Here is a 26,341-nt window from a genome sequence, read left to right on the forward strand (position 1 = left end):
TGGGCGATTGATACTACGTGGAATCCAGCTGCACAACAAAGCCAATTTTGTCGGGGATTATCGGAGTGGGTAAAGGATGAACTTGCCAGAGTGGAGACTCCTAACAACCTGGAAGACTTCATTCAACTGTGCATCAGGATTGACCAGAGACTTTCCGAACGATGAAAAGAGAGACTGGAGGGTTGGGGTACTAACAGCCCTTATTCCTTCAGCCAATCCACATTGAATTTCCATAGTGAGGACTGAAGCCGCACCAGAACCGATGCAGGTCGATGTCATCCACAAACCCCTTTCCACCGCTGAAAAGGAAAAATGCCGTGTTGAGAACCTGTGCCTTTATTTTGGAGACTCGGGACATTGTGCTTTAAACTGTCCAAACAAGTTTCAAAGGACTCTCGCTCTAGCCAATGTCAAGGCCACAACCAATCTAGCCATCATGGAACAAGGGGATATCACCAAACACACCTTTACACCAATAATTCAAGACTGTGTGAAGACCCTTCCCCTGCTCCACCATTTTCTTCTCCCAATAGAGATCTTCATGGGAAATCAGATGATGCTGTGTTCAGCGATGCTGGACATGAGAGCAGGAGGAAACTTTATAAATTTAAAAGTTGTCCTTGACAAAGACATTGCCACCAGAGTTAAACGCATACCAATTGAAATGGAATCTGTGGATAGGAGACCTTTGTTCTCAGGATCTGTCACACAGGAGACAGTTGAACTGTAGCTCCACATGAAATCGGACCATCAAGAAACAATCAGCTTCCAGCTAATCTCGTCCCCTAAATTTCCGGTGATTTTAGGGATCCCTTGGTGCTCTGCGAACAATCCCTTCATCAACTGGGAAGCAAGGACCATTGCTTTCACTTCAGAATTTTGTAAAGAGAATGGCCAGATAGCACCATACACACCTAGAGCAGTGCAAGATCCCGCAGATGATCAACAGGGCTTTGGGAAGTTACTGGTTCATTACTATATGTTCAAGTATGTCTGCAGCAAGAGGAAAGCTGACCAGCTGCCCCCTCATTGGCCATATGATTGTCCTATTGAGCTGCTCCCTGGATCTTCTTTTCTATTTGGGCGTATCTACAACTTCGCAGAACCAGAGAGATGAATGGAAGATGGCTTTATAACTAGATATGGACGCTTCAAATCTCTAGTGATGTCATTCGGTCTCTGTCATTCGGTCTCTGTAATGCTCCCACTACCTTCCAGCACTTCATTAATGATGTATTTCGAGACCCGTTGGATCAATTCGTAGGGTCATATCTCAATGATGTCCTCATTTTCTCTTATAACTTGGAGGAACATCACAAGCATGTTCAGGGGACTTGGAGCGACTCCCAAGGAATAACCTCTACATCAAGTTAGTGAAATGTGAGTTTGAACATACCCAGATACAATTTCTGGGATACATTATCTCCCCAGACGGCCTAAGTATGGATGTCAGCAAGATTAAAACCATCCTGGATTGGCATATTCAAAAAATTTGAAGGAAGTACAGTGCCTGATTGGTTTTTTCAAATTTCTACAGAAAATTTATCAAGGACTTCCCAAAAGTAATCTCTCCCTCACAAAGAAAGCGAAAAACACATTTTCTTGGTCCCCAGAGGCACAAACCGCTTTTGAGAAACTAAAGACTCTATTTACTTCAGCACCAGGACTTATCCTCCCAAACCCAGAGTTGCCTTTTGTCGTGGAGGTGGACACCTCTGACTCTATGGTGGGAGACATTCTGTAACAACGAATGGGAGATAAGATGCAACTACACCCTTGTGCATTTCTATCCTACACGCTATCATCCACAGAGAATAGCTATGATGTTGGGAACAAGGAGCTTCTGGCCATCAAAGTGGCTTTCACTGAGGGGAGACACCTCTTAGAAGAAGCTCATGATCATGTGACAGTTCTTACTGACCAATAAAAATTTAGAGTTCCTCCGTACTACCAATAGGTTGACTGCGAAACAAGCATGATGGACCTTGTTCTTCTCCATGTTTAATTTTTATTGTGTCCTACTGCCCTGGTTACCGAAATGGCAAGGCAAATGCATTGTCTAGGATATGTGCAGAGTCTGAAGAGAGAGCAAATACAGTTGACACAATTCTGTCCACCAAAAATTCTTTGAGCATTTTACACTCTGAAGACCTCCTAAGAAAAGCTTAAGGGAGGATACAAAAAGGACCTGTTCTTAAGTCGTCCTTCTAATGATGTGAAGCTTTCCTTTAAAGAAGGGCTTTGGGGGTGAGAACACCAACTGTATGTTCCTAAGGCTGGTTGACTCGAAGTCCTTAAATTAGTCCACGATTCCAAGCTGGCCAGTCAGCTGGGGGTCACAAAGACTTTGTAATATCTACTTTGTTCCCTCTTGATGTCTGACTGCAGGAGGGATGTGAAGAAGTATGTAATCTCTTACGAGATATGTGCTGGGAACAAGATGCCACAAGCTCACCCTCTGGGGTTGCTATAGCCCTTTCCAGTCCCATTCAGACCCTGCGGATCTATATCCATGGATATTATAATGGATCTGCCCCCTTCAAAAGGCATGACTACTGTCTTGGTGGTCGGGGATCGACTTACGAAGATAGCCCACTTCATCCCCATTGAGAAGATTCCCACCACGAAGCACACTGCAGAGTTGACAATCTGAGAAGTTTTCAGATTACACGGAATTCCAGATGATGTGGTCTCTGACAGAGGCATCCAGTTCACCTCAAAGTTCTGGAGACATTTCTACACGGCTCTGGGTATTACCGTAAATCTCTCCTCTGCCTTTCAACCTCCGTCTAGGCCAGACAGAAAGAATAAATCAGAATCTGGAGCAATATCTCTGCTGCTTTATCTCTCATCTACAGGATGACTGAGTGGATTTTTTTGTCAACAGCAGAGTTCACCTATAACAATGCTCAACACAGTTCAACTGCCCAGAGCCTGTTCTATTCCAAATATGGTACACATCCTGTCTTTATTCCTGGCCTTTCCATCAACACCCCGGTCCCAATGGTTAACCACAGAATGACGGCGTTAGCAGAAATGCAGAAGCAACTCAAAGAAACCTTACAGGAAGCCCAGAATACCTATAAAAAGGCATCTGACTGTCATTGCCAAGCAGCTCCTACCTTCCAGGTTGGAGAAAAGGTGTGGTTAGCTTCTAAGAACCTGAAGGTGCATGTACCCTCTCCCAAGCTTGGGCAAAGATTCTTAGGACCTCTCCCAATTGCAGCAAGGGTCAGCCAGGTGGCATTCCGGCTGAATCTCCCGGGCAGCCTGAGGATTCCCCCTGTCTTTCACGTTTCAGTACTAAAGCCATTTTATGAGAATACCTTTAAGGGAAGACATCAACTGCCTCCCTCTCCTGTGAAAGTTCAGGGCCCGGACGAGTTTGTCATAGAGAAGATTCTTGACTCCAGACTGGTAAAATACAGTACCTGGTGCAATAGAAGGGGTATGGGCTAGAAGAAAATTCATGGGCGCCAGACCAGAATGTGCATGCAACAAGACTCACTAGGGAGTTCCAGAGGAGGTTCCCCCATGAGCCAGCCCCTGGGACTTCTGGAGGACATCCTGGGAGGGGGGAGGGGATTCTGTCAGGACTTGAACCAGGAACCTCTTGCCACTGCAAGCACTGACCCTTCTTATTGAGCTATCGAGCTTATGAATGCTTTCTCTGCATATGTCTCAGCCTTGTTCTCTGATCCCAGTTATCTAGCCCCTACTTCCTGTTCCTGATCCCGCCTATTACCTTGATTGCATCTCCTATAAAAGCCTGGCTTTGCCACTCCCTCAATGCATGATTATTGTGTTCCACCACCTCAAGCGCCTGTTTCTTCTGCTCCTTTACGGCATACTGATACCTGCTGCTGACTTTTGGCTTCCATTGACTACGCATCCATCTCATCCCATTTGCCCTGCATACCGTGACTTACTTATAACGACTCCCGGCTAATCTAACTACTCTCCAGCGAACGGCTCGGCTACTACACATTCGACTCCAATCTAGCATTGGTAAGACGCGACACGTACATACTATTATGGTGCAGGGTGGAGTGGTACATACTATTATAGCGGAGGGTAGAGTTTTAAATACTATTACAGCGTTGGGTGGAGTGGTACATAATATGTGTGAGAGTAGAGTGATACATATTATTATGGTGCAGTGTAAGAGAGGGGTACATACTATTATGGTACATATTATGGCGCTTGCTGGAGCAGTACGTACTACTATGGTGCAGGGTAGAGTGGTACATTCTATTATGGTGTGGGGTAGAGTGGTACATACTATTGTGGTGCACGGTGGAGTGCTACTTAATATTTTGTCAGAGTAGAGTGGTACATGCTATAATGGTGCAGTGGTGCATGCTATAATGGCGCAGGGTGCAGTGGTGCATGCTATAATGGCGCAGGGTGCAGTGGTGCATGCTATAATGGCGCAGGGTGCAGTGGTGCATGCTATAATGGCGCAGGGTGCAGTGGTGCATGCTATAATGGCGCGGGGTGCAGTGGTGCATGCTATAATGGCGCGGGGTGCAGTGGTGCATGCTATAATGGCGTGGGGTGCAGTGGTGCATGCTATAATGGCGGGGGGTGCAGTGGTGCATGCTATAATGGCGCGGGGTGCAGTGGTGCATGCTATAATGGCGCGGGGGTGCAGTGGTGCATGCTATAATGGCGCGGGGTGCAGTGGTGCATGCTATAATGGCGCGGGGTGCAGTGGTGCATGCTATAATGGCGCGGGGTGCAGTGGTGCATGCTATAGTGGCGCTGGGTGCAGTGGTGCATGCTATAGTGGCGCGGGGTGCAGTGGTGCATGCTATAGTGGCGCGGGGTGCAGTGGTGCATGCTAAAGTGGCGCGGGGTGCAGTGGTGCATGCTATAGTTGCGCGGGGTGCAGTGGTGCATGCTATAGTGGCGCGGGGTGCAGTGGTGCATGCTATAGTGGCGCGGGGTGCAGTGGTGCATGCTATAGTGGCGCGGGGTGCAGTGGTGCATGCTATAGTGGCGCGGTGGTGCATGCTATAGTGGCGCGGGGTGCAGTGGTGCATGCTATAGTGGCGCGTGGTGCATGCTATAGTGGCGCGGGGTGGAGTGTGTAGACATGCAAAGGGTGAAGTTGTGGATGGAGTATACCTCCCTCCCAGTCTTTTAGTCTGGACAGGGTGGCGCTCCAGTCCACAGGTTCACCCTCGTTCTCTGGAAGTGCAGCTGTAGGCCCTGACCTCATTACTGGAGCATAAAGGACTGAAGCTCCAGGAAGTCAGGGCCTGACAGCCTGAGGTGAGTATCCTCTGTACACTGGGTATGGTGACTGCCTTTATGCTTGTGTGGACTGTAGCACCCTGCGCAGTGTTTATGCTACGGTGATGGACATGGTTTGTTGCTTGCTGTGCTGAAAAATAAAAGTTTGCCGTGATTTCATCGTTTGGTTTGGAGTCCAGTATGTCGCTGCCGCCCCTTCCCTGTAGGACTGTTACAATTGGTGTTTCGGATGCAGGCACTAACCCCGGCTGCTGGGGCAACGGCGCAGCACCTGGATGTCCTGGATAAAGCCGGCAACCATGATGCAACCGCCAACCCCAGCTATGGAGGAACTGTTGGCACGAATGGACCGGGTAACGGACACCCTGATCAAACACCGGGCCTTAAAGAGGGATGGTGCCCCAGCTACAGCCAGGCCAAGGAAGACGGTGCAGAAATTTCTGCAGAAGATGACTCCCGATGATGACATTGAAGCCTATCTAACCATTTTTGAAAGAACCGCTGAACGAGAGAACCTCCCCAAGGAAAGTGGGTCGAGGTTCTGGCATTGTTCCTCACGGCAGAACCACAGAAGGAGTACCATGACCTTGGTGCCCACGAGGTAAGCGACTACTCCCGATTAAAGGCAGAGATCCTGGCTCGTCTGCAGGGGCGGTCTTAAGGGTGCATAATTGGAGCTACGTGGCCGATCAGTCAGCCAGGTCACAGATGTTTGACCTTTATCACCTGGTAAAAAAATGGCTGGAGATGGATATTTGCACATCCGCTCAGATGATTGACAAGGTCACGGTGGACTGGTATACCGGTGCTCTGGCGGCAGATCTGCAGCACTGGGTCAGCCATGGGGGGCCTAAGGATGCAAACCAGCTGGTAGAACTGGTCGGATCGCTACACCACGACGGAAAACTACCTATGGGACGTCCATTCCGTTTTGACCCCTGTTACAAGTACGAGACCTGCAAGGGGTAGGAGACCACCGATTGCCAGAGGGAAGCAGTGTCCTGGCGGGAAGGAGGTCGGGCCACCAGAGAGGGCTTCATTGAAGTTGAAAGGCTTGGATAGCCCTGACCAGTCTCCTAGGCAGTGGAAGCTGGGGCCTTTGAGGTGCTGGAAGTGCCAGAGGCTCGGACATGTGTTGGCTCAGTGCCCCATAACCAATGAGCCTATGGAGTGTGACAGTACTTGGCACCGGTCGTGGTTTGCAAGGCCTAGTTGCGGTGCCTCTAAAAAGAGACTGAGCCGCAACTGTGTTAGTTAAGTGTAAACCGCCATTCTGTGGAGATGCTATTGGACTCGGGGAGCCTGGTCACCCTAGTGCATGCTAGTCTGGTTGCAGAGGGCTTCCTACCAGGTAAGCACATCAGTGTGGTGTGTATACACGGTGACACCAGGACATATCCTATGGCACTCTGTAACTTTGAAACCCGTGTCAGAGCTGTGACCTATGATGTGGTTTTTGGGATGTGATTTTCCTGTTTTCTGGGACTTGTGGCGGGAAATGAAAAACCCTTCTAAAGACGCTGGTGCAAACCCAGCTGACCTTCCACCTCCGCAGGAGGTGAGCGTGGTAAATGTGGACATTGAACCTAGAAATATAACATTTCCTTTACAGGTCTTGGCTGGAGATGATGCTGAAGAGGAAGTCTACCCCTCGGATCAGGATGTGTCCAATCTGGAGGATGCGCCTGAGAACTTTGGGACAGCCCAATTAAAGGACCCCACTCTTGTTAATGCAAAAGAGAGTGTCGCAATAATAAATGGTGTGTTACAGGAACCAGGTTCTGACCAATGGTTCCCCCATTTTGCCATGAATAATAACTTGCTGTATAGAGTAACAAAAATAGGCGAGAAAGAGGTGGAACAGTTGGTCGTGCCGAAGCCATACAGGCGTAAGGTGTTAGACTTGGCATGTAATCATGTATTAGGGGGACATTTAGGAACTGATAAAACACAGGATAGAATTCTTCAATGGTTCTTCTGGCCAGGGGTGTAAAAGGACATGAAAGAGTACTGTGAGTTGTGCCCCACCTGTCAGAACACCGATCCTGTGTCGCACTTCCGCAGTCCCTTAGTGCCTCTCCCAATTATAGAGGTTCCTTTTGAGAGAATTACAACTCTCTAACACTATATCCTCTCTCTACCTAAAACTGAATGTCTCAAAAACTGACCACCTGGTGTTTCCGCCCTTTACTAACCGACCTCATCTTGACATCTCTCTCTCAGTGTGTGGCTCCACCATAACTCCTGGACAGCATGCCCGCTGTCTTGCGGTTATATTCGACTCTGATCTGTCCTTTACCCCCAATATCCAATCTCTCGCCAGAATGTGTTACCTGCACCTCAAGAACATCAGAAGAATACGCCCTTTTCTCACAGTGGACATGCTAAAAATTCTCACGGTTGCTCTCATTAACTCTCGGCTCCATTATAGCAACTCACTGCTGATTGGCCTCCCCCACGCCAGACTCTTCCCTCTCCAATCCATCCTGAATGTGGCAGCCAGGCTCCTCTTTCTGTCCAGCCGCAGCTCAGACGCCTCTGCCCTTTGCCAGTCACTGCACTGGCTGCCCGTAAAATACAGAATTCAATTCAAACTCACTACCTTCATTGATAAACCTCTTCATAGCACTGCTCAACCCTACATTGCTTCCCTCATCTCAATCCACCACACAGTCCATGCCCCCCACTCAGCTAATGAAATCAGAATAGTTGCCCCTTTAACTTGAACCTCTCATTCCCGCTTTTAAGACTTTTCTCCAGAGTAGTACCAATCCTCTGGAACACGCTACCCAAAACTATCCGGGCAATCCCTGACACACACAACTTCAGGCAAGCTCTACAAACGCACCTCTTCAGGGAGGCATATCATATCTCCTAAACCAAACCCCTCTGTACTCCGTCTGATAACACGCTCCCTGTCCTACTTATTGCAATCCCTTCTAGCCGCAATCAACCACCCTCTGCAGTCACACCGATTCAGCCACCAGATACCTTATTTCTGAGCACTGTCTGAGTATAGCATCCCTCACTCTCCACCTCGCTGTACTGTGTACATCTCCAGCCCCTTTACCTTCTGTATCACCCCATTATCTGTAGTATGTAAGCTCGCTGGAGCAGGACCCTCACCCCTACTGTTTCCATCAATTACTTACTACATGTAACAGTGGTTTTTTTTGTTTTTTGTATCTCTTCTCCCACTGTTTTGTAAGCGCTGCGGAATATGATGGTGCTATATAAAAAAAAAAATATAATTACAGTGCAGGGTGGAGTGGTACATACTATTATGGCACAGGGTAGTTCACATTTCAAAGTTTTTACCTTCTTTTGAGTTATTGATGTTTTTTACTTTTCTGTAGCTCTCACATTGGCTCATCTTCTTTTTCTTCAGCTCTCTTCAGTATACGAACATCTTTTGATATCTTCTATACAAAAGAATTTTTCAAGGATGAAGGAGGATAGAAACAAGATGGCAAAGAGTGTATTAAATCTCACCCTAGAGATACTCTTCCAGCTCACTGGAGAGGTAAGAGATTCTGATGATGTCACATTACATCATTCTTATCTATGGTAATAGATGGTGTCACGGGAAAGGTGATGGACTCAGCAAATGTTTCTAGTGTTTTGTTTTTTTTTTGTTTGTTTTTTTCTTTCCCCATACACAGGATTACACCGTAGTGAAGAAGACCTCTAGTGATGGCTGTCGGGCCCCTGTGTGTGATGGATGGGGAAGACCCCTGAGCCCAATCACAGGGCCCCCACCTCACCCCCTGATACATGAGGACATCAATGTACAGAAGATTCTAGAACTCACCAACAAGATGATTGAGCTGCTGACTGGAGAGGTGACGCTGCAGGGAATGCTGGGACATTATACAGTAACAGCACTGGAGGCTTCTGGGTAATGACTGTATATTGTGTTGTCAGGTTCCTATAAGGTGTCAGGATGTCGCTGTCTATTTCTCCATGGAGGAGTGGGAGTATTTAGAAGGACACAAGGATCTGTACAAGGAGGCCATGATGGAGACCCGCCAGCCGCTCCCATCACCAGGTAATAGACAGGACTAAATACACGGGGACTTTATTATCTGTATGTAAAGAATGACTTCAGTGTCTGTGTTTCCTCCAGTTCCATCCAGTAAGAGAAGCCCACCAGAGAGATGTCCTCGTCCTCTTCTTCCACAGGACCATCAGGTAGCTGGACATGTCCCTCTGATCTGTAGAAGGCTGTGAAGCTCTTGTCTTCAGTCTTATTAGATGTCTTCTACTTGTGTGATGAGGCCGGTGGAGATGGCAGGTTTACCGCTGACCAGAGACATTACATGTTGTCTGGATCTTCTCCCAGTTTTCTGGCGGTGGTGACTGCTGGTGGGAATAAGGAGCCAACAGGTTGGATTTATATCTATCTGCTCCTTTATGTCCCCCGAGACAAACAGTGGATGTGTCTGGTAGACGCTGATCTCCTCCACTGAGACAACATGCAGCGTGTCTAGCCATGCCGTATATACATGTTTATGAGGCTCCTGAGGGGTCATTAATCCGCCATCTAATATATATGTCCATCTTCTACACCTGCAGCTATGAGACTCAGATAACTACTCCTGTCAGGTCATTTTTGGTCATCATGATGATTAATGATCTTTTCTGGTTATGTAAAACCTACCACACAACCATCTGCAAAGTTTTACAATATTTGTCACAGCTTTTGTATCAGGATGAAGATCTGACCGATATTAATACTACAGAGACAAATGTGAGGGGCGATCAGCGGTGTAAAGAGGAGATTCCTACAGGTAACCGCCCAGGTGAGTAGTAACCACTAAATACAGCAGAGAGGAGACACAGATTCTCCTCAGTCAGCGGCTGCAGATATGTTATTCTGTGGTCTGTGGGATTATTGGGGATGACAGATCCTGCAGTCCGGGCCCCGTCCTCCCAGCTGGTTCATCCTGTATGCCTGTTAGTGGCAGTAGATATCTGACACTGGCAATGGTCGGCTCTGCTGCAGCTAGAAACGCCATAAAAAGTGCAAAAACCACCCAAACGGCTGTTCATGTCGGTTATTTTCAGTATCTATAGACTTTATATTAATATCTGGTGTTTGGAAGCTGATAGTCTTGTAGTCACTTATCCTGCCTGTTATGGAAGTATGATATTACTGCAGTCACACATTCTCTCCCGGGTTCGGTAATATTCATAGGTTTTTTTTTGGTCTAATCCAGAATGAGACGTTTATTCAATTATCCCCCTTTGCTGACAGGTGCGCCATTAGCATCTGCATACTTTCCATGTCACTACCCCGACTCCGTGTCTCCAGATTACCCCAGGAGAGGAGAACTGTGATAAAACAATGGGTGATTATTAATTTAGTGTGCTTTTACATGGCCCATAAATCATTCAGATTCCCGCGCTCATACTGCAGTGTAACTGCACGCCCCGCTGAACAACGTACAAATGCGTTCTCTTATCATTTGTCCTTCAGTTTGTGTGCATACAAACTGAATGACAATCGCCCATGTGAACAGGCAGTCATTCATCTATGAAGGACTGCCTGTTTACTGTAAGACATTACATATATGGAGGGGGCCAGGAAAGTGTGTACTGGGCCACTACAGTTCCCCCCCCCCCCCCCTACTTTAAAATAAGCCGACCCCCGACACCTCTAAGGCAGAGTGTAAAATCCGAAGTCAGACCATTTTCATTGTGTTACTTCGATTTCACCTGTGAGGCCTCTACGCAGTCATGCAGTGTGCAAGGCAAAAACCTATAAACACAACTCCTCCCCCGCCCCCACCGGTTACCTATATGAAGGATTAACGCACTCCGGATGTACTGAGACTAACGAGTAGTGTCACTTTCTTAGTCTAGCTTTCTTAATTAGGACTTGCAAGTACATTTAGAATTTTCTACTAGACTGAACGGAATTCAGGAACACTAGTATAGCTATGGAGCACATACATGACTCGTCTCATTCCTTTTGTCTGTGGAGACAAAGTGGAATGCCCATCACTTTCTCGGTAAAGGACAGAAGCACACTGTAATTAAACTTCAAAATAGAGAAGGGCGACTGGCAGGTAAAACAAGAGACGAGTGGAATGACCATCATTCTCCCTGAAAAAGAAGTAGTCTATGGTACAGTCAGCAGCTTACGTCAATACGGCTGTCCGTGACCAAAGGAAAATGTGAAAGGAAGGAGCTGCCTACTGGGACAGACTAGATGGAAGGCTAAACCTGGGGACACAAAACCTGCTGTCATACATATAAACCATACATACAGTTTCACTCATACAGGATCATATTTAAATTAGACATATTACATTTTTAAAGTAAATAAATGAGTGTATATTCAGCAAGGCGAGCGGAAATATTTTTTAACTGCACTGAAATAAACTCCCTCCTGCACATTACTTAAATGTTATTAACAATATCATTAACTTTTCAATATGAAAAATGTTTAGTATAAGACTACGCAAATGGGGGATAACTTTGGAGGCTTTGTATCAGAAGGGGCAGTATGTAAAACAGACAATCAATACAATACATGACACACACACACACAAATTATTTCTATTTTCTTCAGCCCAGGAGCTATGGAATGCAACAACTTGGCTAGGTGTGAGTTCAGCCGATGGCAACTAGATAACTAGGCACATAGTGTTGTTGGTTGGCAATAGATTCCAGTATGGATAACTGATGAGACAGAGGAGGAGAAGCGCTAGAGGACAGTGATGACAACAAGGCTGAATTGCCTGTGGATAAGGCCCGGCTACTAGACAGATGACAGGGATTCGGAGCAGCAGCAAGGGCTTGTTCACATTGTGGGGCATACTGATTGCCCTATGTGCTCTTGTGATGCCGCTCCATGTGCTTAGGTATACCCATTAGTAGATCCGTCACAGTGCCTACAGAGAGATATGCAGCATAAGAGGAAAAGAAGAAAATAAAAATTCACTAGTAGCCCTGATGGACTGGCAGTATGTTGTTAGAGCTTCTGACAGGGATATACTAGTAATTATTAGGAAATTATAGTACCTGTATTTCTGGTGGTGCACGACACGCACACAGCTCTGCTACGTGCACGACACGCACACAGCTCTGCTACGTGCACGACACGCACACAGCTCTGCTACGTGCACGACACGCACACAGCTCTGCTACGTGCACGACACGCACACAGCTCTGCTACGTGCACGACACGTACACAGCTCTGCTACGTGCACGACACGCACACAGCTCTGCTACGTGCACGACACGCGCGCACACAGCTCTGCTACGTGCACGACACGCGCGCACACAGCTCTGCTACGTGCACGACACGCGCGCACAGAGCTCTGCTACGTGCACGACACGCGCGCACAGAGCTCTGCTACGTGCACGACACGCGCGCACAGAGCTCTGCTACGTGCACGACACGCGCGCACAGAGCTCTGCTACGTGCACGACACGCGCGCACAGAGCTCTGCTACGTGCACGACACGCGCGCACAGAGCTCTGCTACGTGCACGACACGCGCGCACAGAGCTCTGCTACGTGCACGACACGCGCGCACAGAGCTCTGCTACGTGCACGACACGCGCGCACAGAGCTCTGCTACGTGCACGACACGCGCGCACAGAGCTCTGCTACGTGCACGACACGCGCGCACACACACACACACAGGTCTCCTACGTGCACGACACACACACACACACACACAGGTCTCCTACGTGCACAACACACACACACACAGGTCTCCTACGTGCACAACACACACAGGTCTCCTACGTGCACGACACACACACACACAGGTCTCCTACGTGCACGACACACACACACACACACAGGTGTCCTACGTGCACGACACACACACAGACACAGGTGTCCTACGTGCACGACACACAGACACACACACACACACACAGGTCTGCTACGTGCACGACACACACATACACAGGTCTCCTACGTGCACGACACACACACACACAGGTCTCCTACGTGCACGACACACACACACACACACACAGGTCTCCTACGTGCACGACACACACACACACACATGTCTCCTACGTGCACGACACACACACACACACACACACAGGTCTCCTACGTGCACGACACACACACACACACACACACACAGGTCTCCTACGTGCACGACACACACACACACACACACACACACACACAGGTCTCCTACGTGCACGACACACACACACAGGTCTCCTACGTGCACGACACACACACACAGGTCTCCTACGTGCACGACACACACACACAGGTCTCCTACGTGCACGACACACACACACAGGTCTCCTACGTGCACGACACACACACACAGGTCTCCTACGTGCACGACACACACACACAGGTCTCCTACGTGCACGACACACACACACACACAGGTCTCCTACGTGCACGACACACACACACAGGTCTCCTACGTGCACGACACATACACACAGGTCTCCTACGTGCACGACACACACACACACACACAGGTCTCCTACGTGCACGACACACACACACACACACACACACACACACAGGTCTCCTACGTGCACGACACACACACACAGGTCTCCTACGTGCACGACACACACACACACAGGTCTCCTACGTGCACGACACACACACACACAGGTCTCCTACGTGCACGACACACACACACACAGGTCTCCTACGTGCACGACACACACACACACACAGGTCTCCTACGTGCACGACACACACACACACAGGTCTCCTACGTGCACGACACACACACACACAGCTCTCCTACGTGCACGACACACACACACACAGCTCTCCTACGTGCACGACACACACACACACAGGTCTCCTACGTGCACGACACACACACACAGGTCTCCTATGCGCACGACACACACACACACAGCTCTCCTACGTGCACGACACACACACACACACACACACAGGTCTCCTACGTGCACGACACACACACACACACACACAGGTCTCCTACGTGCACGACACACACACACACAGGTCTCCTACGTGCACGACACACACACACACAGGTCTCCTACGTGCACGACACACACACAGGTCTCCTACGTGCACGACACACACACACACACAGGTCTCCTACGTGCACGACACACACACACACACAGGTCTCCTACGTGCACGACACACACACACACACACACAGGTCTCCTACGTGCACGACACACACACACACACACACACACAGGTCTCCTACGTGCACGACACACACACACACACACAGGTCTCCTACGTGCACGACACACACACACAGGTCTCCTACGTGCACGACACACACACACAGGTCTCCTACGTGCACGACACACACACACACACAGGTGTCCTACGTGCACGACACACACACACACACACACACAGGTGTCCTACGTGCACGACACACACACACACACACAGGTCTCCTACGTGCACGACACACACACACACACACACACACAGGTCTCCTACGTGCACGACACACACACAGGTCTCCTACGTGCACGACACACACACACACACACACACACAGGTCTCCTACGTGCACGACACACACACAGGTCTCCTACGTGCACGACACACACACACACACACACACACAGGTCTCCCACGTGCACGACACACACACACACACACACAGGTCTCCTACGTGCACGACACACACACACAGGTCTCCTACGTGCACGACACACACACACAGGTCTCCTACGTGCACGACACACACACACAGGTCTCCTACGTGCACGACACACACACACAGGTCTCCTACGTGCATGACACACACACACAGGTCTCCTACGTGCACGACACACACACACAGGTCTCCTACGTGCACGACACACACACACAGGTCTCCTACGTGCACGACACACACACACACACACAGGTCTCCTACGTGCACGACACACACACACACACAGGTCTCCTACGTGCACGACACACACACACACAGGTCTCCTACGTGCACGACACACACACACACACACAGGTCTCCTACGTGCACGACACACACACACACACACACAGGTCTCCTACGTGCACGACACACACACACACACACAGGTCTCCTACGTGCACGACACACACACATACAGGTCTCCTACGTGCACGACACACACACACACACACACACACAGGTCTCCTACGTGCAGGACACACACACACACACACAGGTCTCCTACGTGCAGGACACACACACACACACACACACAGGTCTCCTACGTGCACGACACACACACACACACACACAGGTCTCCTGCGTGCACGACACACACACACACACACAGGTCTCCTACGTGCACGACACACACACACACACACACACAGGTCTCCTACGTGCACGACACACACACACACACACACACAGGTCTCCTACGTGCACGACACACACACACACACAGGTCTCCTACGTGCACGACACACACACACACACACAGGTCTCCTACGTGCACGACACACACACACACACACAGGTCTCCTACGTGCACGACACACACACACACACACACACACACAGGTCTCCTACGTGCACGACACACACACACACAGGTCTCCGACGTGCACGACACACACACAGGTCTCCGACGTGCACGACACACACACAGGTCTCCTACGTGCACGACACACACAGGTCTCCTACGTGCACCACACACACACACACAGGTCTCCTACGTGCACGACACACACACACACACAGATCTCCTACGCGCACGACACACACACACACACACAGGTCTCCTACGCGCACGACACACACGCACACACACACAGGTCTCCTACGCGCACGACACACACACACACACACACACAGGTCTCCTACGTGCACGACACACACACACACACAGGTCTCCTACGTGCACGACACACACACACACAGGTCTCCTACGTGCACGACACACACACACACACAGGTCTCTTACGTGCACGACACACACACACAGGTCTCCTACGTGCACGACACACACACACAGGTCCCCTAAGTGCACGACACACACACACACACAGGTCTCCTACGTGCACGACACACACACACACACACACAGGTCTCCGACGTGCACGACACACACACACAGGTCTCCTACGTGCACGACACACACACACACACAGGTCTCCTACGTGCACGACACACACACACACACAGGTCTCCTACGTGCACGACACACACACACACACAGGTCTCCTACGTGCACGACACACACACAGGTCTCCTACGTGCACGACACACACACACACACAGGTCTCCTACGTGCACGACACACACACACACACACAGGTCTCCTACGTGCACGACACACACACACACACACACACACACACAGGTCTCCTACGTGCACGACACACACACACACAGGTCTCCTACGTGCACAACACACACACAGGTCTCCTACGTGCACAACACACACACTGGTCTCCTACGTGCACGACACACACACTGGTCTCCTACGTGCACGACACACACATAGAGCTCTGCTACGTGCACGACACACACACACACAGGTCTCCTACGTGCACGACACACACACACACAGGTCTCCTACGCGCACGACACACACGCACACACACACAGGTCTCCTACGCGCACGACACACACGCACACACACACAGGTCTCCTACGTGCACGACACACACGCACACACACACAGGTCTCCTACGTGCATGACACACACGCACACACACACAGCTCTCCTACGTGCACTGACAACGGTTCATGATTAGATGAAGGCTGGACTGGTGTTGGCGGCATCAGCACTTGAGGTGACATGATATCACGTTCAGCAGATGCGAAGATAGCGGTGAAGGACTATGCTTCAATGTTATTGGTCAGTATGCACTGTTGTATCCATACCAACTGAGGCCACAGGCGTTTGTAGGGGATGCAGTCTTCCCATAATTCCTCATTCAGTGAAGAAGCAGGATAAAGGTCCTGTGATGATGTCACTGTCATGTGGTCAGGGGGCGGAGTTAAAAGCCGGTAACTGACATCACAGGTGCTGTCAAGAGACTCTTGTTGTTTTCTGCAGTTAAGCCCCTTCTGGTACAAAGCCTCCAAAGTTATCCCCCTTTTGCGTAGTCTTATACTAAACATTTTTCACATTGAAAAGTTAATGATATTGTTAATAACATTTAAGTAATGTGCAGGAGGGAGTTTATTTCAGTGCAGTTAAAAAATATTTCCGCTCGCCTTGCTGAATATACACTCATTTATTTACTTTAAAAATGTAATATGTCTAATTTAAATATCCTGTATGAGTGAAACTATGTATGGTTTATATGTATGACAGCAGGTTTTGTGTCCCCAGGTTTAGCCTTCCATCTAGTCTGTCCCAGTAGGCGGGTCCTTCCTTTCACATTTTCCTTTGGTCACGGACAGCCGTATTGACGTAAGCTGCTGACTGTACCATAGACTACTTCTTTTTCAGGGAGAATGATGGTCATTCCACTCGTCTCTTGTTTTACCTGCCAGTTGCCCTTCTCTATTTTGAAGTTTAGTTACAATGTGCTTCTGTCCTTTACCGAGAAAGTGATGGGCATTTCACTTTTGTCTCCACAGACAAAAGGAATGAGACGAGTCATGTATGTGCTCCATAGCTATACTAGTGTCCCTGAATTCCGTTCAGCCTAGTAGAAAATTCTAAATGTACTTGCAAGTCATAATTAAGAAAGCTAGACTCAGAAAGTGACACTACTCGTTAGTCTCAGTACATCCGGAGTGCGTTAATCCTTCATATAGGTAACCGGTGGGGGCGGGGGAGGAGTTGTGTTTATAGGTTTTCGCCTTGCACACTGCATGACTGTGCAGAGGCCTCACAGGTGAAATAGAAGTAACACACTGGAAATGGTCTGACTCCGGATTTTACACTCTGCTTTGGAGGTGGCGGGGTCGGCTTATTTTAAATTAGGGGGGGGGGGGTTGTAGTGGCCCAGTACACACTTTCCTGGCCCCCTCCATATATGTCATGTCTTACAGTAAACAGGCAGTCCTTCGTAGATAAATGGCTGCCTGTTCACATGGGCGATTGTCATTCAGTTTGTATGCACACAAACTGAAGGACAAATGATAAGAGAACGCATTTGTACGTTGTTCAGCGGGGCGTGCACTTACACTGCAGTATGATCGCAGGAATCGGAATGATTTATGGGCCATGTAAAAGCACAGTAAATTAATAATCACCCATTGTTTTATCACAGTTCTCCTCTCCTGGGGTAATCTGGAGACACGGAGTCGGGGTAGTGACATGGAAAGTATGCAGATGCTAATGGCGCACCTGTCAGCAAAGGGGGATAATTGGATAAATGTCTCATTCACTGAATGAGGAATTATATAGAGATAGAGATAGAGATAGAGATAGAGATAGAGATAGAGATGAAAGCCCTCACTGACTCACTCCCTCACTGACTCACTCCCTCACTGACTCACTCCCTCACTGACTCACTCCCTCACTGACTCACTCCCTCACTGACTCACTCCCTCACTGACTCACTCCCTCACTGACTCACTCCCTCACTGACTCGCCAAAAGTTTTCCAACTTCCCGATGTCGTAGAAACATGAATTTTGGCACAAGCATAGATTATCTCCAAAATAGGAAAAGTAATTGGGTCCCGACTCGATTATTTAATTCTAGCGCAAAATAATTAGCGTCGAAATTTTACATACATAATCTAAATCTCTCATTTCCCAATGTCATAGAAACATGAAATTTGCCATAAGCATTGAATATATCATAAATAGGAAAAGTTAATAGGTCCCAACTTGTTTATTGAATTCTATGCGCAAAAGAATTAGCGTCCAAATTTTACGTACGGAATCTAATTCTCTCACTTCCCGGTGTCATAGAAACGTGAAATTTGGCACGAGCATTGATTATGTCATAAATAGGAAAAGCTAATGGGTCCCAACTCCATTATTCAATTCTAGCGCAAAAGAACTAGCGTCCAAATTTTACCTACGGAATCTAATTCTCTCACTTCTTGGTGTCATAGAAACATGAAATTTGGCACAGGCATTGATTATGTCATAAATAGGAAAACTTAATGGGTCCCACCTCGATTGTTCAATTCTATGCGCAAAGGAATTAGCGTCCACATTTTACATACGAAATCTAATTCTCTCACTTCCTGATTTCATTTTATATAACGGAAACGTTGCATGGTTACCTCCCTGTGGTGTTTCCTGGGTAATGCAGAGAACTATGCAAAATGGGGAACATGTTTTTCCGGTATCTCTAAAGTAACCACGACTTCATAAGATTTTCCGTGTGAACACCAGATAAACACCAGTACCAAATTAACTTGGGCGAAGCCGGGTATATCAGCTAGTGTATGTATGTATGTATGTATGTATGTGTGTATGTGTATATATATATGTGTATATATATATATATATATATATATCATGTATTGTATTGATTGTCTACAGTGGTCATGTTGTATATACTGACATCACCATTGTGGCCAGTGATTGGATGTAGTGCTCGTGGGTAGATCTGACTGCCTAAAACATGGAGGAACTGCCCTGACAAGATATTCCAGTCCATACAAGTGAGGTTACCTACTAATGAGGGAGCGTGATATTGTTCTCTCCAACATGCGTTTTCATGTTGATGTGAGGCGTTTTTCAGGCTAGAATGCCTCCCATCACTTCTGTGAAGTAGCGATCCCAAGCATGTCTTTCAGACACATTAGAGGATTGGCAAGTGTTTTGCATTGTTTTTAATGGGAAACATCGCAATGCACTCACATGCAGATCACGCGGTGTGATGTGTTTGCCCATTGTTTTCAATAGGACAGAAAAAATCACTTGTGTATGATCACTTGTGCAATTTTTCACGCTCGTGTAAAACCCGACTAAAGAAAAGAGAAAGTCTATACTTTATCTCCCCAACCGTTTCTCCTCCATACCTCCTGTAATTGTATGTTATTTAGTGGGATTTGAGTGGTTTTACTATTGGTTCTTTTTTTTTTCTTTTCAGGTTCCTACACTATAGGCTCAAGGATGGAGAACAACAGGAGCAAGATGGTGGAGAGAATATTACATCTCACCCTAGAGATACTCTTCCAGCTTACTGGAGAGGTGAGAGATTCTGATGTCACATTACATCATTCTTATCTATGCTAATAACAGATGATGTCACTGGAGATGTGATGTATTTTGGAAATGTCTGCAGTGATATTTATTATTGTCTCCCCATATACAGGATTACACAGTAGTGAAGAAGACCTCTAGTGATGGCTGTCAGGCCCCTGTGTGTGATGGATGGGGAAGACCCCTAAGCCCAATCACGGGGCCACCACCTCACCCCCTGATACATGAGGACATCAATGTACAGAAGATTCTAGAACTCACCAACAAGATGATTAAGCTGCTGACTGGAGAGGTGATGCTGCAGGGAATGCTGGGACATTATACAGTAACAGCACTGGAGGCTTCTGGGTAATGACTGTATATTGTGTTGTCAGGTTCCTATAAGGTGTCAGGATGTCGCTGTCTATTTCTCCATGGAGGAGTGGGAGTATTTAGAAGGACACAAGGATCTGTATAAGGAGGCCATGATGGAGACCCGCCAGCCGCTCCCATCACCAGGTAATAGACAGGACTAAATACACAGGGACTTTATTATCTGTATGTAACGAATGACTTCAGTGTCTGTCTGTGTTTCCTCCAGTTCCATCCAGTAAGAGAAGCCCACCAGAGAGATGTCCCCGTCCTCTTCTTCCACAGGACCACCAGGTAGATGGAGATGTCCCTCTGATCTGTAGAAGGCTGTGAAGCTCTTGTCTTCAGTCTTATTAGATGTCTTCTCCTTGTGTGATGAGGCCGGTGGAGATGGTGGGATTACCACTGACCAGAGACATTACATGTTGTCTGGATCTTCTCACAGTTTTCTGGCGGTGGAGACTGCTGGTGGGAATAAGGAGCCAACAGGTTGGATTTATATCCATCTGCTCCTTTATGTCCCCCGAGACAAACAGCGGATGTGTCTGGTAGACACTGATGTCCACTGAGACAACGTGCAGCGTGTCTAGCCATGCCGGATATACATGTGTAATTCTGAATGCAAAGGTGCCAGTATCTAGAGTGTATGTAGGATTAAATCAGGTGTTTCTAATTTCCTATTAATGCCTGCTTAGTGGATTAATTCATCTTGAATAACGAGTCGCCCCAATCCGAGCAGAGATAGTTACTATGATACAAGATGGCTAACACAGTTGATACACTATATAGAGAGAGATTGAAGTTCAGGAATTAATCACTGACTCAAAATAGTTGAGCCAAAGTCAAAATTAATGAGGAGGTTCAAGTGGGTTTGACACATTTCTGTTGGACCTACAACTCATCAGGAACCTAATTGTCTTGATAAAGATGGATTCAAGTGCTACAAGATCATATAGTTCATATCAAGAGACTTCCCTATGGACTGGTGATTAAGGTTCAGAACCACCCACCCCAAACAAGGAGTGCGATCCCAGGAGGCACAATCTCCTCCTCCTTAGGAGACAGACTAATGCTCAGATGGATAATGTCCTAAAAAGATCCTACACTACCTTAAGCTCCCTAACAGAATCCCCAGAGGACCCAATAATCCCTGGGCTCTGTTAAAATCCCCTATCAATAGAACAATCCCCTAATCAAATAAATAACAAAAGGAGAAAAGTAAAATGGTAGCAAGACCGCCAGCCCTGATTATGGCGTGGTGGACATCTAGTGTGTGTGTGTGTGTGTGTGTGTGTGTATGTATATATGTGTGTGTGTGTGTATGTATATATATATATGTGTGTGTGTGTGTGTGTGTGTGTGTGTGTGTGTATGTATATATATATATGTGTGTGTGTGTGTGTGTGTGTGTGTGTGTGTATATATATATATATATATATATATATATATATATATATATATATAAAATCTCCAGCTGCTAGATCTGGAGCTATGTGGCTCAGATAACTACTCCTGTCAGGTCACGACTTCTCCAACCGTCTGCTGACTTTTACAAAATTTGTCTCACAGCTTTTGTATCCGGTTGAAGATCTGACCGATATTAATCCTACAGAGACAAATGTGAAAGGCGATCAGCGGTGTAAAGAGGAGATTCCTACAGGTAACCGCCCAGGTGAGTAGTAACCACTAAATACAGCAGAGAGGAGTCACAGATTCTCCTCAGTCAGCGGCTGCAGATATGTTATTCTGTGTTCTGTGGGATTATTGGGGATGACAGATCCTGCAGTCCATGAGAATACAATAATTCCCACCAGCAGTACAAAATATTCCCATTCCAGGATCAGGCCAGTAAAGGCAAGAGCCAGATCGGAACCTAAACCAGAAAGGTTCCCAATGAACATCCACAAGAGCAATGACTGGCAGCATAAACGGATGTAGAAAAGTACCAAGACTTTTTATTGTCCCATTACGCCGTGTTGGCCTTCCTCAAGCTGATCCTGCAGTCCAAACTTCGTCCTCCCAGCTGGATTTTTTTTATCTTTTGTTAGCAAAATCTACATGTGTGGCATGCTCAGACACATGCAGTGTATCAATTGTCACTTTGACCAAGACCTCTGCCTGATCTGTTAGTTTAATCTGACATGCTGATAGTTGGAGCGATCATATCTCATGTGTATGACCAATAGTAACATGGTATGCTAGGCTGAAAAAAGACAATCGTCTATCCAGTTCAGCCTGTTTTTACCCTCCCTTGTTGATCCAGACGAAGGCAAAAAACCCCAATGAGGCAGAAGCCAATTTAACCCATTTTGGGGGAAAGATTCTTTCCTTACTCCATAGTGGCAGTCAGAATAATCCCTGGATTAACATTTACAAAGTTCCTACCTGATTTCACGACCGGCAGTTGGAAGATTCCCAGATCAACAACCCTTCTGATTATTTAATGTCTAACTTGTAATATCATAGCACTTTAAGACATCTAGTCCCCTCTTAAACTCCTCTGGGGATTTTGTCATCACCATGTTCTCAGGCAGATAGTTCCACAGTCTCACTGCTCTTACAGTAAAGAACTCCCTTCTGTGTTGGTGATGAAACCTGCTTTCTTCTAGACGTAGAGGATGCCCTCTTGTTACCATCACAGTTCTGAGTATAAACAGATCATGGTAGAGATCCTTGAGTTGTCCCCTAATGTATTTATACACTGCTTTAATGTGTGTACGTAATATATATACTCTTCCCTATAATGTTTTCTCTCCTTCTGATCTTGTCCTTCCTCCAGTCTGGCCTGGATGCGGAATTAGCCCTCATTTCTCTGAAATATGTTTTCTACCTTATCTATTTTTTTCCAATGGCCTTCAAGGGGATGCAGTTGCACCCAGGCCCAAAAGCCTTAGGCGGCCCATAAGGTCTCTCTTCTGTATATAGGGAGCCCAGTACTATGAATAAAGCATTATAGTTGGGGGCCCTGCTACAGTTTTGAATTGGGGCCCGGGAGCTTCAAGTTACGCCTCTGCTATAACTTGTTATATCATAGCACTCTAAGATGTCTAGTCCCCTCTTAAACTCCTCCATCGATTTTTGCCATCACCACGTTCTCAGGCAGAGAGTTCCACAGTCTCCCTGCTCTTACAGTGAAGAACCCCCTTCTGTGTTGGTGATGAAACCTACTTTATGCTAGATGTAACGAATGCCCTCTTGTTACCATCATAGTTCTGGGTATAAACAGATCATGGCAGAGATCCTTGTATTGTCCCCTCATGTATTTATACACTACACTTCTGCAATGTGTATATATATATATATATATATATATATATATATACATATACTTCCACTCTTCCCCATAGTGTTTTCTCTCCTTCCGATCTTGTCCTTCCTCCAGTCTGGCCTGGATGCGGAATTAGCCCCCATTTCTCTGAAATATGTTTTCTACCTTATCTATTTTTTTCCAATGGCCTTCAGCCTCTGAGTCCTATGTCAAAACTTTTCTCCAAGACGATGCATATGGTTCCTTCATACACACTTCCTATGTCTTTTTATCTCAATTTCGTATTTGATGCTCTCAAGTCTTCTGCCTTTAAGCTTATGCGGACTATCTCCCTGCAACTCCTCTCTTGGAAGATGGCCTTCTAGGTTCCAATAACTTTAATCAAGAGGATCTCTTATTCGGCGTCTCCCTCTTGCCATTCTTTCTTCCTGATTATTCATCAGGGCTTGGTGATTCCGCGACCAATGGCTTCATATCTTACTAAAGTTGTTTCAGGCTTCCACCTTTATGAAGAACTTCTATTGTTATTGTTTAGTCGCTTTCCTTCCCATCCCAGAAAGGTGTGACTACATGAACTATATGCCATGAGGACCATTTGTCTGCATTTAGCAGCCACATCTTCCTTCAGGCACTCGGACTCCCTTTTTGTCATTCTGGACGGTTGATGTAGAGGGTTTCCAGATTCAAATGTGACCATATGCAGGTGCATTCGTAGAGCTTACCAACTGAAAGGTCAAGATCTCCCTTCAGAATTTCCGCACCCTTTACCCATTCATTGGGTAACTTATGAGCAGTGCAGCACCAGACCTCGGACGCTCAGCTTTGCAGAGCTGCCACTTGTTCCTCTGCCCACACCTTTGCATCCCCAGATGTAGGTCTTGGTCTCAAGGTTTTGCAGGCAGCGGTGGCTCACCATTCTGGCTGAAAATTCTCATTGGGTTTCCCACTCCAAGGACTGCTTTAGGACATTCCATAGTCCTGTGTCCCCAATGAAACAACTGAGAAAGGAGGATATTTGTCTTACTGTAAAATCCTGACTTTATTGAGGGACACAGCGTCCACCCATTTTTTTTCTCATGTTGCTGGGCCCTTCTCAGCTGTAGCATGTTCTTGGTTTGTTCTGTTCCTTTGTCTTCTAACATTGGTTTCTTTGAAGCTTCTGCTTCTACTGCTGACCAATGGACGATGTAACCAAGTGCCTGTAGTCTGGGTATGACCTGCAAATAATGAGCGAATTTTTTTCTACTTAGTGACATGCCTACACCCATGGTCCTGTGTCCCCAATGAATACTTGTAGATCTACCAGGGACAGGAACCTGAGGCTTGTGGAGGGCGGTGCTGTAAAATCTTTTGGATGCCCTTTTTTCAAATAGCTCAGAGGCCGCATATGTTTGATGACAGACATAATTAGTTACTTACAAGGCCAGCTTTACATATTAGGTTTTTAGGCATGTGATTTATGCAGATTTTTTGACAAAGTCCTAAAAAACCCAGACTGTAATAAGTTGTTTAACCCCTTAGTGACCAGGCCTGTTTTCACCTAAATTACCAGGCCAAATTTTGGAAATCTGACATGTCAATTTAACATCGAATAACTCTGCAAAGGTTTTGCATAGCCAAGTAATTATGACAGGTTTTTTGTTTTTGCCACATATTGTACTTTATTTAGGTGGTACAAACCGATAGAATTTGTATATTTTATTAAAAACACCAAAATTGGGAACATTTTTAAAAATTGTAATTTTTTTCATATTTTCAACTGCAATATGTCAAATATGAGCAAACAAATTTTTTTAATGACATATTTCCATCTGTTAACTTTATTCTGGAAGCACATTTGAAAAACTTTAGTGTTTTTTTTTTTTAAAGAAATTTAGGAGACCTACAAATTTTACAATACTGAAATTTTAGCATTTTGTTTTGCCACACCAAGCCAAGATTGCAAAGGCACATAGGTGTCAGAATGATAGATACAGAAATGACCTCATTTTAAAAAATACACCCCTTAATGCTTTCACTAAGGGTGTCATGAGTATTTTGATTAGTTTTTTTTTCCAGGAGTCAATGAGATTTAGAGGAGAAAAAATAATATTTCATATATTTGCAAATATGTCATTTTAAAGACAGGTTTATTTTCTATAGTGAACATGAAAATGAAGATGTGCATCCCAAAATGGATACCCCTGTTTGTCCTGTCTTCAGAAACATACCCACTGTGGCCCTAATATTATGTGTAGATGCACAACGGGGCCAAAAATGAAAGGAGCAGCTGATGGCTTTCATAACAGGAATTTTGCTGGACTGTATTTTAGGCCCATTGCTCCATGTAGAGCCCTTGAACTGCCAAGACGATTAAACATAACCCACAAATGACCCCATTTGGAAAGCTAGACCCCTTAACAA

At 46.8% G+C, this 26,341-nt stretch overlaps 1 protein-coding gene across 1 annotated transcript in view; it reads left to right on the forward strand.

Annotated features, from left to right (window-relative positions):
• LOC136629106 (zinc finger protein 585A-like) overlaps nt 1-26,341 on the forward strand; it is a 97,874-nt gene that overhangs the window by 64,826 nt on the left and 6,707 nt on the right. The window contains exons 5-9 of the mRNA XM_066605241.1: nt 20,207-20,307; nt 20,432-20,611; nt 20,694-20,817; nt 20,900-20,964; nt 22,240-22,342. Of these exons, the coding sequence (XP_066461338.1) occupies nt 20,207-20,307; nt 20,432-20,611; nt 20,694-20,817; nt 20,900-20,964; nt 22,240-22,342 (573 nt within the window). The remainder of the gene's footprint in view (nt 1-20,206; nt 20,308-20,431; nt 20,612-20,693; nt 20,818-20,899; nt 20,965-22,239; nt 22,343-26,341) is intronic.

The sequence above is a fragment of the Eleutherodactylus coqui genome, chromosome 5 (genome assembly GCF_035609145.1).
Source record: "Eleutherodactylus coqui strain aEleCoq1 chromosome 5, aEleCoq1.hap1, whole genome shotgun sequence".
In the NCBI taxonomy this organism is placed as follows: domain Eukaryota; kingdom Metazoa; phylum Chordata; class Amphibia; order Anura; family Eleutherodactylidae; genus Eleutherodactylus; species Eleutherodactylus coqui.